This window comes from Herpailurus yagouaroundi, unplaced genomic scaffold (assembly GCF_014898765.1).
Source record: "Herpailurus yagouaroundi ecotype Mexico unplaced genomic scaffold, PumYag 220, whole genome shotgun sequence".
Classification (NCBI taxonomy): domain Eukaryota; kingdom Metazoa; phylum Chordata; class Mammalia; order Carnivora; family Felidae; genus Herpailurus; species Herpailurus yagouaroundi.
The window spans coordinates 9130825-9149142 of NW_024412451.1; the positions used below are offsets into that span (position 1 = coordinate 9130825).

Sequence of the window (18318 nt, forward strand, 5' to 3'; positions counted from 1 at the left end):
AAATCTTTAGGGGCGCCTAGGCTGGCTCAGCGGGTTAAGCATCCGACTTCGGCTCAGCTCATAATCTCATGGTTCGTGGGTTCAAGCCCCTCATCAGGCTCTGCACTAGCAGTGTGAAGCCTGCTTAGGATTCTCTCTCTCTGCCCCTCTCTCACTTGCATTCTCTCTCTCAAAACAGATAAAACTTAAAAAAAAAAAAAAAAAATTTGAGCCCTGGTTAAACTTTTTCTCAGATAAACAGCATTGATCTGATCTCTCTCCATTTATAAAGGCCCTGGTACTTTTTTAGGTTTGAGTCCTCACTGATGTGGTTTGAAGTGTTGGGGATGGAGCCAGTGGCCAAGAAAGAAATCTTGAGTTGTCTTTGGTGCAAAAAGTTGTTTTCATTAAAGCATGGGGACAGGACCCATGGGTAGAAAGAGCTGCACCGGGGTTGATGGATGACTGATTATATACGTTCAGGTTGGAAGGAGGTTAGGGATAGCATAAGTCTCTAAAGAATTTTGGAAGCAAGGTTTCTAGGACCTTGAGGGAGCTAGCTGCTGTTAGGAAAAAAGGTCATTTACCCCTGTTTAGTAAAAACTCAGTCATAAGACCCTTCAGATGTATATCAGGGGGTCATAAGCTTGGAAGATAATTGCCAACATAGATCTTGGGGTGGGGGTGGAGATAAAGGAAGTTTCCGAAGGAATTGTTATATGTTAAAGTGGACTTACAGGGGGGTGCTTGAGTGGCTCAGTCGGTTAAGTATATGACTTCGGATCAGGTCATGATCTCACTGTTCGAGTTCCAGCCCCATGTTGGGCTCTGTGCTGACAGCTCAGAGCCTGGAGCCTGCTTCAGATTCTGTGTCTCCCTCTCTCTCTGCCCTCCCCTGCTCGCACTCTGTCTCTGTCTCTCAAAAATGAATAAACGTTAAAAAAAAAAACTTTTTTTAAAAAAATAGACTTACAGAATCCTGCGGGGGCAGGGGGTGGGGGAGGGGGCAGATAATGTTAAGCTACAATTCTCTTTTTCCCTTAGCAAAGTGTCAACATCAAGGCAGCTGAACTCGTAGAATAATGTCACTCTGCTTGTTTCAGGGACTTGTCAAGGGGCTGTGGGCAGTGAAGAAATTTTTTAATTGCCTTGTTTCCCCCATTATTCCCCCTTAACAATCTTTACCCTTAAATCTTTAAGTGTGATGAGGGTGGAATGTCTCATCTTCTGTAGCTTCTTCCTGCCAAATAAGGGACGTAGAGATGTCCCTACCTATGAGTCAACACTGGTCAGTTGGGGACTTATATAAATAGGAGTTAAAAAAGCCAGAGGCAGCTGAGTCCAAGGGAGACCGCATGTATGGACCTTCCCAAGTGGAAAGGATCATCTGTCAGATTGAAGCTATGGCAGTCAAAGAGTCTGGGCACCAGGTGGAGGAGAGACATGGGAAAAATCAACAAAACCTGATTAGAACACCAACAAGAAAAAGCAGCTCAAAAAAGAGTCCTTTGATAGTTGACATAAATCTTCTTCGAATCCAAGAGTTTGACCAATCGTTAAAGGAAAGAGAGGGATCATTTAAAGGGCCAACTTGAGCATTCACATCTGGTAGAAACCCAGAAATATGTTTGTAGTAATCTGGAATGTATGCCCAGCACTGTCTTTGTGATAGCACGTGTCCCCGTTTCTGCAGCAGTTAAAACATCTAATGCCATTTTATTTTGTAAAACTGCCTTATGCATTTGTGGCCCTTCAGTATTTAACAGGGAAATGCTACTTTGAGTGTCATTTAAGGCTTTGACCACGTACTTATTTCCATGTAGCAAACAACATCCTCCAGTCCCAAAGAGGGATCAAAGGTGGTCATGCCAATGAAACAGAACATGTCCACTGTTTTACACTTAGAAGGTCGGCTGGGTTGCTAATGGTCCATGCATCCAGGCAAAACCCAAAGTACAGGGGCTTATCCAGCCTGGGTGAAGCCATGGCCACAAGTTAGAGCCACACACACACTGGGTCCCATTCAGGGCCCATCATCTAATTCTGGGCCTCCTTGAACTACAGTTAGGATATCACGGGCCATTTGGTTTTGGAGGGCCACCTTTCCAGAGCACTGTGGATACCAGGCCAAAAGTAAATAGCAATTAATTTTTTAAGGCCTGAGCTGTTTGCTAAGTTATCTGTACACTAAAAAGGATCGTCTGTTGTCATTTTGTGGAGACCAAAGTCATCCAAGTCTAGGGACAATTTCTCCTAGCAAGGTTTTTGTCACCTCGATGGCCTTTCTACTCAAATGAGTAGCCTGGTGTAAACCCTGTTTTACCTTCCATTGGCTATTTGGTGGAGGTGGGGGGGATAAAGATTTTTCCCTCATTATTAACAAGCCAGTCCTGTGCATTTTTTGAACATACTCATTCCTGGACTATGTGAATGTCTCGGTGTTGAACAGACTGGTGTTATGGACTTTACTGGAGTTAGACTGGTTTAAGACTTAGCATTTGTTTATTTGGTGCTGCCCACTTGGCTGCAGGGCCTGCCAAATTGTTTCCTTTAGATCCTAAGGCCATATCTTTTTGCTGTCTTTTGAGGCGAATAACAGTCACCTCCGTCAGCAGGTGTACAACCTCAAGAAGAGTAATCACTTAGGGCCCATATTTGACTGGGGAGCTGTTATGACTTGATTATAATCCCCTTTTCTTCCAAATTGCCCCATGTAAGATTAGGAAGGCACACTTAGTTTATTTTGAGGTCCTATGCCAATTTTAAAGCACAAACGAGTGCTGTTATCACTGCTTTTGGGGCAGATCTATTTGCTGGGAGGGCTTTGGCTTCAACAGTTTGAGTCAGACTGACTACAGTCTATCCAGCTTTTCCTATGCCCTTTTCTCCCATGAAACTTCTGCAGGGGCGCCTGGGTGGCTCAGTCGGTTAAGCATCCAACTTCAGCTCGTGTCATGATCTCACGGCTCATGAGTTCGAGTCCCACATCATCAGCACTGAAAGCAGTGAGCCTCCTTCAGATCCTCTGTTCCCCTCTCTCTCTCCGCCCCTCCCCCACTCGCGCCCGCACGCCGCTCGCTCTCTCAAAATTAAACATTAAAAAAAATAAAGTTTGACAAGTGTTAGGTATTATTTGAGGTATATCTAAGAGCATAGCCTGGTATTTAGTAAGCCGACCTCCCATCATCCACTGGTGGCCTTTGGTCTCAAAGCACTCTGGCCCTGATGTGGAGTCATTATTGTCAGGGACTGTCCCACTGTTAAGTTTCGAGGCTTCTTCTACCAGGAGGGCTGTTGTGTACTTGGATAAAGCCTCTGTTTGGAATTGTACATCAACAGAGGTGGTTCCTGGGACAAATAGGACTAAGGAATAAAACCATCAAGAAGCTCTCTTTGAGGTCTAGCCTTACCAGTATCCTAATTATGAGGAATCACTGACAAGTGCGAGAAGACTTGTCTCAGGAGATCAGGGCATCCCCAAGTACACCATCCAGTCCAATCATAAGGAAAGTTTAGTCATCCATTATGCCCACAAGTCCACAGTTAACCCCACGGAGTGGGGTACGCTCTGGCTTTTAAGGAGAAATTTTTCCATTCCAGCCACACAGAACTGATCAAGGTGATAGCTGAGTGACATAATTATTGAGGAATCTATCCCATTTTCCAGCTGTTCACATATTCACATATCCACAGAGTCCTGTTATCCCCAGAGAATAATAGGCATGAAGACTGTCTATACATGAGCTATTGTGTCAATTTCTCTGAAGTTCACCTCAAATTGTCCGGCCTGGGCAAACAACAAACAACCAGAACTGAATATCCGTAAAGATCAGTTATTGAAACATAGTTTTTTTCTCTCCATAATCACCCTTATTTCCAGAGAGAGCCAAATGAGGGCTAATTTGATTGAAAAACAAATCCAATTTTTAACAAACTTGGCCTATTATTTACATAAACTCAGTAAGAATAGTCATTGACCATACAGATCTTTTAAAATCGTTTTACTTAGGGGCGCCTGGGTGGTTCAGTCAGTTAAGGTCCAACTTCGGCTCAGATCATGATCTCGCTGTTTTTGAGTTCAAGCCCAGCATCAGGCTCTGCGCTGACAGCTCAGAGCCTGGAGCCTGCTTTGGATTCTGTGTCTCCCCCACTCTCTGCCCCTTCCCCACTCGTGCTCTGTTCTTTCTCTCTCTCTCTCTCTCTCTCAAAAATAAACATTTAAAAAAGTCTTTTTGGGGGGCACGTAGGTAGCTCAGTCGGTTGAGCGTCCAACTTTGGCTCAGGTCATGATCTCACAGTTAACGGGTTCAAGCCCCACATCGGGCTCTGTGCTGACAGCCCAGGGCCTGGAGCCTGCTGCAGGATTCTGTGTGTGTCTCTCTCTGCCCCTCCCCTGCTTGTGCTCTCTGTCTCAAAAATAAACATTAAAAAAAAAAGTTGTTTTTTAAATTTGCTTTACTTGAACTTCTCATGAGGAATCTGGATTGAACTTTTGGTAGCCTGTCTAGGCCAGAAGCCAAGCCAAGTACTCGCCACCAAACATGCCTGCAATATTTGGGTGAATTCCTCTGCTCAAGATCCCCAAGATATCCTCAGATTCCTGCACTCGCCAGGAAGTGACATTCTCTACTCACCTGGTGAGGCTGCTGGGAACTTTGTAAGAAGGTATCAGGCCAACATCCCCAAGAGGCACCATTGGCTCCGTGTTTCATAAAGTCAACATCAATTCCTTAAAGACATCTGGTCATATCTGAGTCTATGCATGCCTCTCAAATATGACATTCCAGTCAAAGCTTTGGTAAAATAACCAATGTTTCCAATGGTGTCCTGTTGCAAGGAGAATAGATTCTTTATGGAACTTTTGCAAATAACTATGACTGCCAAGGAAGAAAGCATACTCACTGAGACTTTTTGAATTTCAGAGGGTTCAGGTAGAGAGAAAAGTTAAATGCTTCAATTTCTTCACAAAGGAATATTTTATCATATTTTTGTCAGTCATAGATACCTTAAGACAAAGTTTCCTTAATCTGGAAGAGCAAACATTAGAGAACCAGCAATGTTTCAAAGAAGAGTCATAAAAACTAATCGTTTTTTTTAGTTCATTTTGTCCCATGTTACTAATTCTTCAATTTGTTTTTTTTTTTAATTATTTTTTTAACTTTTTTTATTTATTTTTGAGACAGAGAGAGACAGAGTATGAACAGGGGAGGGTCAGAGAGAGAGAGGGAGACACAGAATCTGAAACAGGCTCCAGGCTCTGAGCGGTCAGCACAGAGCCCAACGAGGGGCTCGAACTCACGGACCGCGAGATCATGACCTGAGCCGAAGTCAGACGTTTAACCAACTGAGCCACCCAGGCGCCCCACTAATTCTTCAATTTGAATGCAACCGTTTTAGTCCTGGAAATTCTTACCCATTTGAGTTTTAAGATCTTAAAGATATGTATTTGTCCTAAAAGTCCTTTTTATGAATCCCCTTATATGCTCTGTAAGAGCACTGGAACAATTAAAATGACAAGGACCCAGAAACTGACATTGTTAAAGAACTGAGAGTTCATTATAGTGCAACTGACAGGAAAAGTCAGTGATTTCTGTGACACAGAACACAAACACCTCCATAACCTGCACATCTTGATGACCTTAAACTACAACATACCAACGAAACAAGACTAATTAGTCAAAAAGATTCCCTTTAAGATCTAAATCTTGGGGAAGTTTGTTAAAACCTTAGAAAGTTTTAAAGCACATGCCTAAATAGGATTAGGATCACCAAAGGCCTGATAAAGTCAAAACACAGAAACTGGTTTTTCTAGGCTGACAAAGAAAAAAGAAAACCATTTTGTTTACATTTTCTTATCAAGAGAAAACCAACAATCCAGGAAACTTTGTCTTTTAAACAAGAGAGTAAACAGAATGTGCTTTTTATTTTTTTTAATTTTTAAAAAAATGTTTATTTATTTTTGAGAGAGAGAGACAGAGCACAAGTAGGGGAGGGGCGAGAGAGGGGGAGACACAGAAGCAGAAGCAGACTCCAGGCTCTGAGCTGTCAGCACAGACCCCGACGCGGAGCTCGAACCCACAAACTGCAAGATCATGACCTGAGCTGAGGTCGGATGCTCAACCGACTGAGCCACCCAGGCACCCCAGAATGTGGTTTTTAAAAATCTATTCATTTCAACTTTAGTCCATCCTGACCACACATAAAATTCCTTTCCAAAGATTTCTCTTCACAAACCTTCTACAACTTTCCTTTGCATTCAGATTTTGTCCCAAGCCATTGCTCTCCAAACAACCAGGACAAAATTACCTTCAACAAAAATGTATTTTCATTCCTCACATTTTTCGTACACATCTCCTACTTTTCTACATACAGAGTTGCTTCCTTTACTTCCGTCAGTCTTAATTACATTTAGCAGAATGTAGCATTCTTAGGAACTTTAGTCTCCACTGGGAACTAAGTAGTAACCAATTGTGAACTGTTATACCAGAATTCTTTAGATGGAAAATTCATGAATCAATCAAACAGAAAGCACGTTTACCAACAGACCCAAATATCCTTAGTCTCTCAGCAACAGGAAGTCAACAGTAGATATACCTTATGTTTAGTAATCAATGCCTTATCCTATTTGGAAAACACATAGATAGACATCCAATGAATTCAATCCAAGGAAAGTTTTAAAGTCTCAGGTTACCAAAAACTTTGAAAGCTATCTTAACAATTACCCATGAAATCTTTGAGACAAAGTTAACCGTTTTTTTTTTTTTTTAATTTTTTAACGTTTATTATTGAGAGACAGAAAGTGAGCAGGGGAGGAGCAGAGAGAGAGGGAGACACGGAATCCGAAGCAGGTTCCAGGCTCCAAGCTGTCAGCACAGAGCCCGACACAGGGCCCGAACTCACAAACCCCAAGATCATGACCTGAGCTGAAGTCGGACACTTAACTGACTGAGCCACCCAGGTACCACAACCATTATTTTAAGTCACCTTCTTATTACAAATTGCAACAGAGAACACGAGCTTATTTGACCTTTAGTAAACACTGGTGGAATGAAAGTGTCATATTTAATGATGATAACTCTAAATTTAGACATGTCTATTTTAATTAAACCACAAACTTAAGTTTGAATACCAAATTATGTTCCACCTGGGTCCACACAAAAATCCATCAATTTAGGGGCACCTGGTGGCTCAGTCAGTTAAGTGTCTGACTTTGGCTCAGGTCATGATCTGGCAGTTGGTGGATTCAAGCCCCACATCAGGCTCTATGCTGACAGCTCAGAGCCTGGGGCCTGCTTCAGATTCTGTGTCTCCCTCCCTCTCTGCCCCTCCCCTCCTCGTGATCAGTCTCTCTCTCAAAAACAAACATTTTTTTAAAAAGTCAATTTGTGGGGCGCCTGGGTGGCTCAGTTGGTTGAGCATCTGACTTCAGCTCAGGTCATGATCTTGCAGTTTGTGAGTTCGAGCCCCGCGTCAGGCTCTGTGCTGACAACTCAGAGCCTGGAGCCTGCTTCTGAGTCTGTGTCTCCATCTCTCTCTGCCTCTCCCCTGCTCATTCTCTCTCTCTCTCTCTCTGTCAAAAATAAACTTTAAAAAATAAAATAAAATAAAATAAAATAAAATAAAATAAAATAAAATAAAATAAAAAAATAAAAAGTCAATTTGTTCCCCATTGTCAATTTTTACCTGGGACACTGGTGGGGAAATCTGAAGTGGGTGGCCCAAAGGGGATGTTCTTTGCTCCCTGACAGCAAGGGTAAGAGGAGAAGGCAATGGGTGCCAGAGGCACCAAGGATGGTATAGGAACCACGTCTATAGACCGCACTCCAAGTGGTACAGAAACAGGAGGGAGAGGCAGAAGAGGCGAGGTGCTGCCAGAAGGCAGAGAAAGAGGGCTCCCAGTTCTAAACCTTAGCCGATTACATGTCAGGCTGGAGAAGACAGGGAATTTCCCCAAAGTAAAGGGAGTTTTGGGAACTGTTTGGGAATCTTTCTGAAAGTCCGCATCCAGAGACACTGACTCCAATTATAGCCATTAGCCTGGAAAATGAACGGGAGAGAAGCCTCCACATCTATTAAGAGGAACAGTGATGGGGCGCCTGGGTAGCGCAGTCGGTTAAGCGTCCGACTTCAGCCAGGTCACGATCTCACGGTCTGTGAGTTCGAGCCCCGCGTCGGGCTCTGGGCTGATGGCTCAGAGCCTGGAGCCTGTTTCTGATTCTGTGCCTCCCTTTCTCTCTGCCCCTCCCCCGTTCATGCTCTGTCTCTCTCTGTCCCAAAAATAAATAAACGTTGAAAGAGGAACAGTGAGAGTCAGCGTCCCATTCATTAGGGATGGCCTGTGTTTTGTCCAGCAACCTGGGTTTATTTGGAGGCCTGTTTAGGCAATTATCCTCCGATATGTCAGGAGGGAGTTAACTGGCCTGGTTACTGACCAGACACGTTCTGCCAGAGCCTCTTAGTTCCAGATCCTGACTTACAGCCCTGAAGGCCTGGACCTAGGGTAACTGTCCATTTGCCCTATTTCCTGCACAAGAGATCTAACTGATAAAGCCCACTGAGGCCATGCAGTGTTACAGATCAGTCCTTTCCTAAATTTTGTAATCCAAATTGTTTCCAGTGGGTGAAAAGGCATTCCAAGGGAAAGTCCCTGGGAACTGAAGAAGAGAGAAGGTCCATTACCAAGAAAAGGGGAAGGGGAGGCAGAAGAGACAGAAGTGCTACCAGAAGGCAGACAAAGAAGGTTCTAAACTTCATCAGCTGGGACAGATGAGAAGGCACCATGGTTTGTTTGGTTTTGCTTTTTTCCCACCAATGTGGAAATATGCTGTCCATGTCACGCCGGAAAAGGCAGGGAATTTCCCCAAAACAATGGGAGTTTGGGCACCTACTTGGGGATATTCCTTAAAGTCCCCATCCTGGGGTAGACTAACCACACTCGGCCCCAGTTTTAGCCATTACCCCCGGAAATGGATGAGGGAGAAGCCCCCCCCACCCCATACAACAAGGGTAACATGAGTCTGTTAGGAGGAGGAACAGTGAAAGAGGGTCAGCGTCCCCCTCGCTAGGGATGGCCTGTTTCCTCCAGCAACCTGAGTTCTGAGTTAGAAGGAGGCCTATTTAGGTAATTATCATCCAATACGTCAGGAGGGAGTTTACTGGCATGGCTAATAACCAAACACATTCTCCAACAGGTCCTTAGGTCCGGATCCTCCTTTACAGCCTTGAAGGCCTGAACCTAGGGTACACCTCCATCCATTTGCCCAGTTTCCTATAGAAGAGATCTGATAGATCCTACTGAAGCCATACAGTGTTATAGATCAGTTCTTTCCTAAACTTTGCAATCCAAACTGTTTCCAGTGGGTTAAAAGGCATTCCAAGGATAAGTCCTTGGGAACTAAAGAAGAGAGAAGGTCCATTACCAAAAATCCCACCCAGCTCCTTGTGTCAAAAGCAACCGGCGGCATCCTTCGAACGATCACTGCCTGCCATAAAGGGCCCGTAGGAAGGATGCTAGTCTCCCCCCTTCCTCGTTGCACTCTAGGCTACAGATGGGTGCCTGTTGAACGGACTAAGTACCGTGCCTTATGGTGGCCAAGCCTTCTAGTGACGGCTGCACTACTGCCTTCCTGTGAAGGCTGTGCTGTTGTTTTTATTTTTAATCCTTTTATTTAGTTTTTTAATTTATTTTTTATTTAAATTTTTTAATTTATTTTTTTAATTTACATCCAAGTTAGTTAGTATATAGCGCAACGAAGATTTCAGGAGTAGATTCCTTAATGCCCTTTATCTGTTTAGCCCATCCCCCTCCCACAACCCCTCCAGCAACCCTCCGTTTGTTCTCTATATTTAAATGTCTTATGTTTTATCCCCCTTCCTTGTTTTTATATTATTTTTGCTTCCCTTCCCTTATGTTCATCTGTTTTGTATCTTAAAGTTCTCACGAGCGAAGTCATATGGTATGTCTTTCTCTGACCAATTTCGCTTAGCATAATACCTCCTAGTTCCATCCACGTTTTGCAAATGGCAAGATTTCATTCTTTTTGATTGCCGAGTAATACTCCATTGTATACATATACCAAATCTTCTTTATCCATTCATCTATCAATGGATATTTGGGCTCTTTCCATACTTTGGCTATTGTCGATAGTGCTCCTATAAACATTGGGGCGCACGTCCCCGTTCAAAACAGCATACCTGTATCCCTTGGGTAAATACTTAGTACTGCAATTGCTGGGTCATAGGGTAGTTGTATTTTTAATTTCTTGAGGAACCTCCACACTGTTTTCCAGAGTAGCTGCGCCAGTTTGCATCCCCCTGTGCTGTTTTCTAACCCATAGAAAATGCTAAAACAGTTTTACAAGGGGAAATCACCCGATTCGGTAGTCTAAGTAGTTAGCAGAGGACACTGATGGAAAGCGGTAAAGATCGAAATCCATCATGGTCTAAGCAACATTCCATCACAAGTAGTCTTTACAAGCAACCTCTCTAGGAAATGGCCCCCACTAGGGATTTAACTCAATCGGGTACTGGTTTCGGCCGGCTTCCAGGGCAGGTCCTGCAGCCAGAAGTAGCTAGACCAGGGATGTGGAGAGGATCACATTAGAACCATGAGGACTCACATAGGAGTCTTAAGACTGGCAGCAACGCTAGTCACCAGTGGCTGTCCCGTGCCCAAGACAGACAACTTTGTATAAGGAAAGGAATACAAAAGAGGGCATCAAGTTTCTGAGCCTTATTACCATCGTGGCCAAGGTACTAACTTCCAGCCAAAAGGCAGGCTTTCTCCTCCATAGGGTAGCCACGGGCTAGATAGAGGATTGCAGCCTGAGCAATCCACAGGAAAGTGTTCCAATAGACCATACTCCTTGAAAGGCCCCTGAAATGAAAGTAAAGGAAGAGAAAATAATACTCCTCAGGTTTGCACCAAGGCTCAGAGTCCAAATGAGAAGGCTCAACCCCACGTTAGGACACCAAATGATGTGGTTTGAAGCGTTGGGGTCCAGAGCCAATGGCCAAAAAAGAATTCTTGAGATGTCTTCAGTGCAAAAAGGCGATTTTATTGAAGCATGGGACAGAACCCATGGGCAGAAAGAGCTGCACTGGGGTTGTGACAGATGACTGTTTACATACATTCAGATTGGGGGGAGGTTAGGGATGGCATAGGTCTCTACGGAATTTTGGAAGCAAGGTTTCCAGGACATTGAGGGGGTTAGCTTTTGTGTAAGAAAAGGTCATTTACCACTGTTTAGTAAAAAATCAGTCATGAGACCCTTCAGATGTACATCAGAGCCCATATGCTTGGAGGATGATTGCCAGCATATATCTTGTGAGGTTAGAGACAAAGAAGTTTCCAAAGGAATTTTTCTATGTTGAAGTAGACTTAACAGGATCCTGGGGGGTCAGGATAATGTTAAGCTAAGATTCCCCTTTTCCCTTAGCAAAGTGTCAACATCCAGGCAGCTGAGCTCCCAGAGGAAGGTCACTCTGCCTGTTTCAATGGGCTGTAAGCAGTAAAGAAATTTAATTTTTCAGTTGATTTGGTTTCCCACATCATTCACTGAAGTTCTAGTTTTACTACACAGGTAAAGTTCTTCATGATGATTCATTCTCTGACGCTCAATGAGCAATGATGAATGGTTCAAGATCATCCCACATTTACGATGTTTATAGGTTTCTTTTTTTTTTTTTTAAGTTTATTTATTTTTGAAAGTGCGAGCAAGTAGAGAAGGGTGCAGAGAGAGAGAGGGAGACAGAGACTCTGAAGGGGGCTCCACACTGATGGCAGAGAGCCCAACAACAGGCCTGAATTCACGAACCACGAGATCATGACCCGAGCTGCGTTAGACACTTAACAGACTGAGCCACCCAGGCGCCCCTAAAGTTTATAGATTTCTGAACTAGGAGGGATTATTTGTTGGTAAAAGACTAAAGAACCCTCACTAAAGGGTCTCTCAAATTGATTCCACTTAGCATTTTTAAATTACTGCTGTTCAGAAATATTTGACTAGATGAGCCAACCCAACCCTATTTTCAAAATGGTTCAAAGAATTATTTTCAGCATGCACTGGGTACTTTTCCACATTTTCCAACTTTTCTTTCCATGAACTTGAACGTTTAGATATTTGGTCTGAGTCTTCTCGTGCAGTAACACACTGTTTTGGAAAAGTAGCCAACTTACAAAGGGAATTTTTCCAAAATGTTTTATATCCTTCATCATTTTTGGCAAGAAGATTCTTATTGTGGCCACTTGTCTCAGTTTGGATATGTCCTTCACAAAATCCCTGCTGTCCTTCACTGTCTTCATCATCGTCCTAGTCTATCAAGTGAAAAATCTCAAGGCCACTACTACATGAATGTCTCCCCACTGAGACTCTGCAATGAAGTTGCTATGTGTGGTTTTGGCCGGAAGGCCTGCATGTCATGAGACGATAAAAGACATCAAATAACACAGAAAAAAACTCACTGCCCTTACTACTCGCAGATGAGTATACTTAAAAACTCTAATATGCAGGGGCACCTGGGTAGCTCAGTCCATTAAGCGTCTGACTTTGGCTCAGGTCATGATCTCATGCTCATGAGCCCATGTTGGGCTCTGTGCTGACAGTTCAGAGTCTGGAGTCTGCTTTGGATTCTGTGTCTCCCTCTCTCTCTGCCTTGCCCCCCACTTGCTCTCTCTCTCTCTCTCTCTCTCTCTCTCTCAAAAATAAACATTAAAAAAATTTTTAACAAATAAATAAACTCTAATATGCAAAGATAAAATCAATCCTAGAATGTCAGCAAGATAATGGAGTAGGAACCATGAGGACTTCATTCCTCATTGGAGACATGAATATATACACAATACATAACCAAAGAGCACTTTTGGGACTCCATAAGCCAATCCAGAGGTCACAACAAGCCATCAAAGGTAAAATCAAGAACAGTCACATTGAAAAGGGAAGGAAAGTTTGTCACTTGTGCCCATAAGGGTTGTCTTCCTTCTCTAGCACACCACGTGATGACCGTGAGAAAACTTTCAATCCCTCCTTTTTGCCTTGGAGACAAAGAGAATATTGGACGATGTGTCCCAATCTGTGACTTTTCGTGCAAGTGCATCAACTTATTTCGTTTTGCATGGCACAGAGTACAAGACAGAATGGCAGATAGCCTGAATGCACCATTGGTTGTCATGAGTCAAAAAGGCGAATGCTGTGTTAGCACCAGAGAAACTGTAGTCCTGAAGATGGACATCAGGGGGGCGCCTGGGTGGCACAGTCGGTTAAGCGTCCGACTTCAGCCAGGTCATGATCTCGCGGTCCGTGGGTTCGAGCCCCGCGTCAGGCTCTGGGCTGATGGCTCAGAGCCTGGAGCCTGTTTCCGATTCTGTGTCTCCCTCTCTCTCTGCCCCTCCCCCATTCATGCTCTGTCTCTCTCTGTCCCAAAAATAAATTAAAAAAAAAAAAAAAAGATGGACATCAGGGAGAGTGAGATATCATGCGTGTTTAAGAGAGAGAAATTTTTGGCTACTGGAAAGTTACACATACAACGACCAAACGGGTGTGAGAAGATACAATTATTCTAGTCCAGCTGGCTGTTACTGGTGTTCTCCTGAAAACAACCACGTCCATAAAGACTAGAAGACAGGGGCGCCTGGGTGGCTGAGTCAGTTGAGCGTCCGACTTCGGCTCAGGTCATGATCTCACGGTCCGTGAGTTCGAGCCCAGCGCCGGGCTCTGTGCTGACAGCTCAGAGCCTGGAGCCCGCTTCGGATTCTGTGTCTCCCTCTCTCTGCCCCTCCCCTGTTCATGCTCTGTCTCTCTGTCTCAAAAATAAATAAACGTTAAAAAAAATAATAATAATTAAAAAAAAAAAAAAGACTAGAAGACATAGCTCGTTTAAATTCCCAAATCTCAACAACAGATCAAAAACCATACAAAGAGACAGAAAAACATGGCACAGTCCAAAAACCAAGATACAGGGGTGCCTGGGTGGCTCAGGTGGTTAAGTGTCCGACTTCGGCTCAGGTCATGATCTCATGGTCCGTGAGTTCGAGCCCTGCGTCGGGCTCTGTGCTGACAGCTCAGAGCCTGGAGCCAGTTTCAGATTCTGTGTCTCCCTCTCTCTCTGCCCCTCCCCCACTTGCGCGCGCGCGCGCTCTCTCTCTCTCTCTCTCTCTAAACTAAATAAACATTAAAAAAATAAAAATAAAACCGGAGAGCCTGAGTAGCTCAGTCAGTTAACCATCCGACTTCGGCTCAGGTCATGATCTCACAATCCGTGAGTTCGAGCCCCGCATCGGGCTGTGTGCTGACAGCTCGGAGCCTGGAACCAGTTTCAGATTCTGTGTCTCCCTCTCTCTGTCCCTCCCCTGTTCATGCTCTGTCTCTCTCTGTCTCAAAAATAAATAAAGGTTAAAAAAAAAAAAAAAACAAGATACATCTGCGGAAAGTGGCTGTAGGCAATGGGCATCTATATTACTTGGTATACAATTCAAAATAACCATCTAAGTGATGATTAAATAGCTAAGAGTAAATAAATCAATTAAACAAAATAGGGAAACTATTCTGGAAGAGTATGAAAATCAAGGAATGAACAAAAAATGAGAGCTAAGTACAATAACTGAATTTGAAAATTCACTAGAGGCATTAATTATGACTTGATCAAGCAGAATAAAAAACTAAAAAACTTGAAGACAAGTTATTAAAATTATCATGTTAGATAAAAAAAATAATAAAATGTGGGCATGGGACGAATGCCTGAGGGACCCGTTGAACACCATCAAGTCAACCAATATATTCATCAAGGGGACCCAATACGGTACTGAGAAAGAAAAGGGGGCAGAGAACTTGTATGAGCAATTAATGACTTAAATATCTCTCCTCTGCGGAAAGAAACAGACCTACAAAATCAAGAAGCGCAATGAATTCCAAATAAAATAAACTAAAAGGCGTCCACACAGATACACAATACGATCACACTGCCAAGTATCACAAACAAAAAGATTTTAAAGGAACAAGAGAGCAACTCAGAGGATACAGGAGAGTTTTTACAGAACAATCGGTGGATTTCTGAGCAACAACCTTGTATAAAGAAAACCATCTATAGTCTATTAATAGTCATGAAGGAAGAAGCACCTGGGTAGCTCAGTCAGTTAAGTGTCTCTTTTTTTTTTTTTTTTTGCACAAAATTAATGTTTGTGTCATATTCCTGGATCCTTCAGCAATGTTACATGAGGAAAAAAACAAAAGCAAAACAAATGAAAAACTGAAATCAGAATCACTAACGTTATCAAGTAGGGAAACAAATAAATTAAAACCTAGCAGCCATCAGCAAGAGTACAGCAAAGACAATGCTGTAAAAAGAAACAAAATTGCTAGAAAACTGTACGCATCATACTCTTCCAAACCAGCAAAATATGCTCCTGCATACAATGGAACATAAACAGAATTTTTTTTCCTTTAAGCTACAGAAATGCAAGTTCTTTTTTAAATATTGTGGATGTGTAAAATGTGTTTATAATGGTAATTCTACTAAGCTATTACAGAGTGGGCCAGGAACACATTCATGGATTCTGGGGATGATGTGTACCGTAATTCTTTGATTGGGATAGTGGACACTCTAGCCAAACAAACAAACAAACAAAAAGCCAACACAGAAGTACAAGACAAAGGCGAATGAGACTTCTCTTATATCTTAGCAACATTTAGATGGAAATCAAATTTAAATGCAGTCCACTCTGCTTTGGAAGAGGCTTTGGTGCAGCTCCCAAATCTCGACTGCTTGACGCAGTCTCCTATGAGAATACTCAGAAGGTGTCTTCTCAAACAGCAAACCTGTTTTTAGTGGTGGAGTCGCTCTTAGTAGCTGTATCTGCATGGGACTGATAACCGATCACTATCTTTGGAGGAAGTCCTCACCTTTCCTTGTATGCCCTCCCTATATGTGTAACAGCCTCTCTGTTTTCACATTCAGTGGTCCATATTGCTCTCTTGTCACCTTTAGCTCTAACGTTAACAACAGCTCCACATACATCACCGCTGGAGTCAACGAAAGATTCTCCAATAAGGCACGGCAGTGTCTCTAGCCAAAAGCCATCCAGATCACTTCGTCTCTGCCGTTCGATGTAATTAACCATCGTCCTCCTTGTTTGATTTTTCTCATCTTCCCACACGGGCTCAATACCATCCTCAAAAAGTGAGTAGTCACAGCCAGGCATTAAATTACTAGACAACTGGATGTGGTTGTACAGAGCCCAAAAGTCTTCAACGGTATCAAACTTAGAGATCAGCCGAAGGTTTGCTTGCCAAGTTTTGCTTTTATCATTTTTAAAAAACCAGAGTGCCCATCTGTTCTGTAAAGGAAGTTTAATACAGTGTTCTGGGTTAGCACCCTCTTGATTAGATTCTGTTTTCTCTTCTTCTGAAAGGGGGTGGGGATTAGGAGTAGGGGTGGTTTCCGGTTCCACAGTCGCCATCTTGTGTCTGATCTGACACAAGTCACATCAAGTGTCTGACTCGTGATTTCGACTCAGGTCATGATCTCAAGTTTGGAGTTCAAGCCCCACATCCGGCTCTGCACAGACAATGTGGGGCCTGCTTGGGATTCTCTCTCTGCCCCTTGCCCTCTCACTCTGTCTCTCTCAAAAGAAATAAATAACATTTTTTAAAAATAGTGGAGGAGCGGGGCCCCTGGGTGGCTCGGTCGGTTCAGCTTCCGACTTCAGCTCAGGTCATGGTCTCAGGGTTCGTGAGTTCAAGCCCTACATCGGGGTCTGTGCTGACAGCTCAGAGCCTGGAGCATGCTTCAGATTCAATGTCTCCCTCTCTCTGCCCCTCCCTGCTCATGTTCCCTCTCTCTCTCTCTCTCACTCTCTCTCTCAAAAATAAATAAACATTAAAAATTTTTATTATTTTTTTTTTATTTTTTTTTCAACATTTATTTATTTTTCGGACAGAGAGAAACAGAGCATGAACAGGGGAGGGGCAGAGAGAGAGGGAAACACAGAATCGGAAACAGGCTCCAGGCTCTGAGCCACCAGCCCAGAGCCTGACGCGGGGCTCGAACTCACGGACCGCGAGATCGTGACCTGGCTGAAGTCGGACGCTCAACCGACTGCGCCACCCAGGCGCCCCACATTAAAAATTTTTTAAAATAAAAAAAATAAATGGTGGAGGAGGCCTGAGTGGCTCAGTCAGTTTTAACGTCTGACTTTGGCTCAGGTCATGATCTCATGCCTTGTGAGTTCAAACCCCACAGCAGCTCTCTGCTGACGGTGCAGAGCCTGCTTCAGACCCTCTCCTCTCTCTGCCCCTCTCTCTCCCTCTCAAAGATAAATATTTGTTTAATGTAGCATACGCACACCATGAATACTTTTCACCTTTGGAAAGGAAATAGATGTTGTCACATGATACAACTTAGATAAACCTTGAAAACATTATTTTAAGTGCAATAAATGACTCACAAAAAGTCAGATACTGTAGGATTGCACTGAGGGGAGACAGATGGTCGTGGTGGTTGCTCAGCATAAAAGCTGAGTACTTATTGAAACACTGGAGAGACTACAGCTGCAGACAAACACCAGGGACAGTAATGTATCATGGGCTCTAAACAAGAAACAACAAAGCCTTTTTTAACTGGGATATTACAAAAACACAGACATTACACATCGCCAGATTAGGTCTGACAGGCCCCAGGATTATTAGCGTAGTTGACTGTTATTTTTGTTCTGCGGTACAAAGCAAGTACATGAAGCCTGGGACCAGAGGTTTTTTGAATTCCCAAATCTCAGCGAAAGATCACAAGGTATACAAAGAAAGAGAAAAATGTGTTCCAACCAAAAGACCAAAAATAGGGGTGCCTGGGTGACTCAGTCGGTTAAGCGTCTGACTTTGGCTCAGGTCATGATCTCATGGCTTGTGGGTTAGAGCCCCGCGTCAGGATCCATGCTGACAGTGTGGAGCCTGGAGCCTGCTTCAGATTCTGTGCCTCCCTCTCTTTCTGCACCACTCCCTCCTCCCCACCACATTCGTGCTCTGCCTCTCTCTCAAAAATAAACAGACATTAAAAAAAAAAAAAATTAAAAAAAAAAATTAAAAAAAATAAAACCCAAAACTGGCCCTAAATAGAGAATATTAATTATCTGACAAAGAATTCAAAATAACAATCATAAAGATGCTCATGGAGAAAAATGAGAAAACAAATAGGTAAACAAATCATATCTGGAAAACTACTCACGACCAAAATGAAAATCCCAACAGACAAAATATAAAAAAACAACTAAAAAGAAATTGGGAGCTGAACAGTTCAGTGACTGAATTTAAAAATACACTACAGGGGCGCCTGGGTGGCGCAGTCGGTTAA

At 43.2% G+C, this 18318-nt stretch overlaps 1 protein-coding gene across 1 annotated transcript; it reads right to left on the minus strand.

Annotated features, from left to right (window-relative positions):
- Nucleotides 1-15120: 15120 nt before the first annotated feature.
- LOC121018816 (eukaryotic translation initiation factor 4E-like) lies at nucleotides 15121-16560 on the minus strand. The gene has a single exon (XM_040457848.1). The coding sequence runs from the start codon at nucleotides 16430-16432 to the stop codon at nucleotides 15872-15874; it is 561 nt and encodes a 186-aa protein (XP_040313782.1). The 5' UTR covers nucleotides 16433-16560; the 3' UTR covers nucleotides 15121-15871.
- Nucleotides 16561-18318: the final 1758 nt, after the last annotated feature.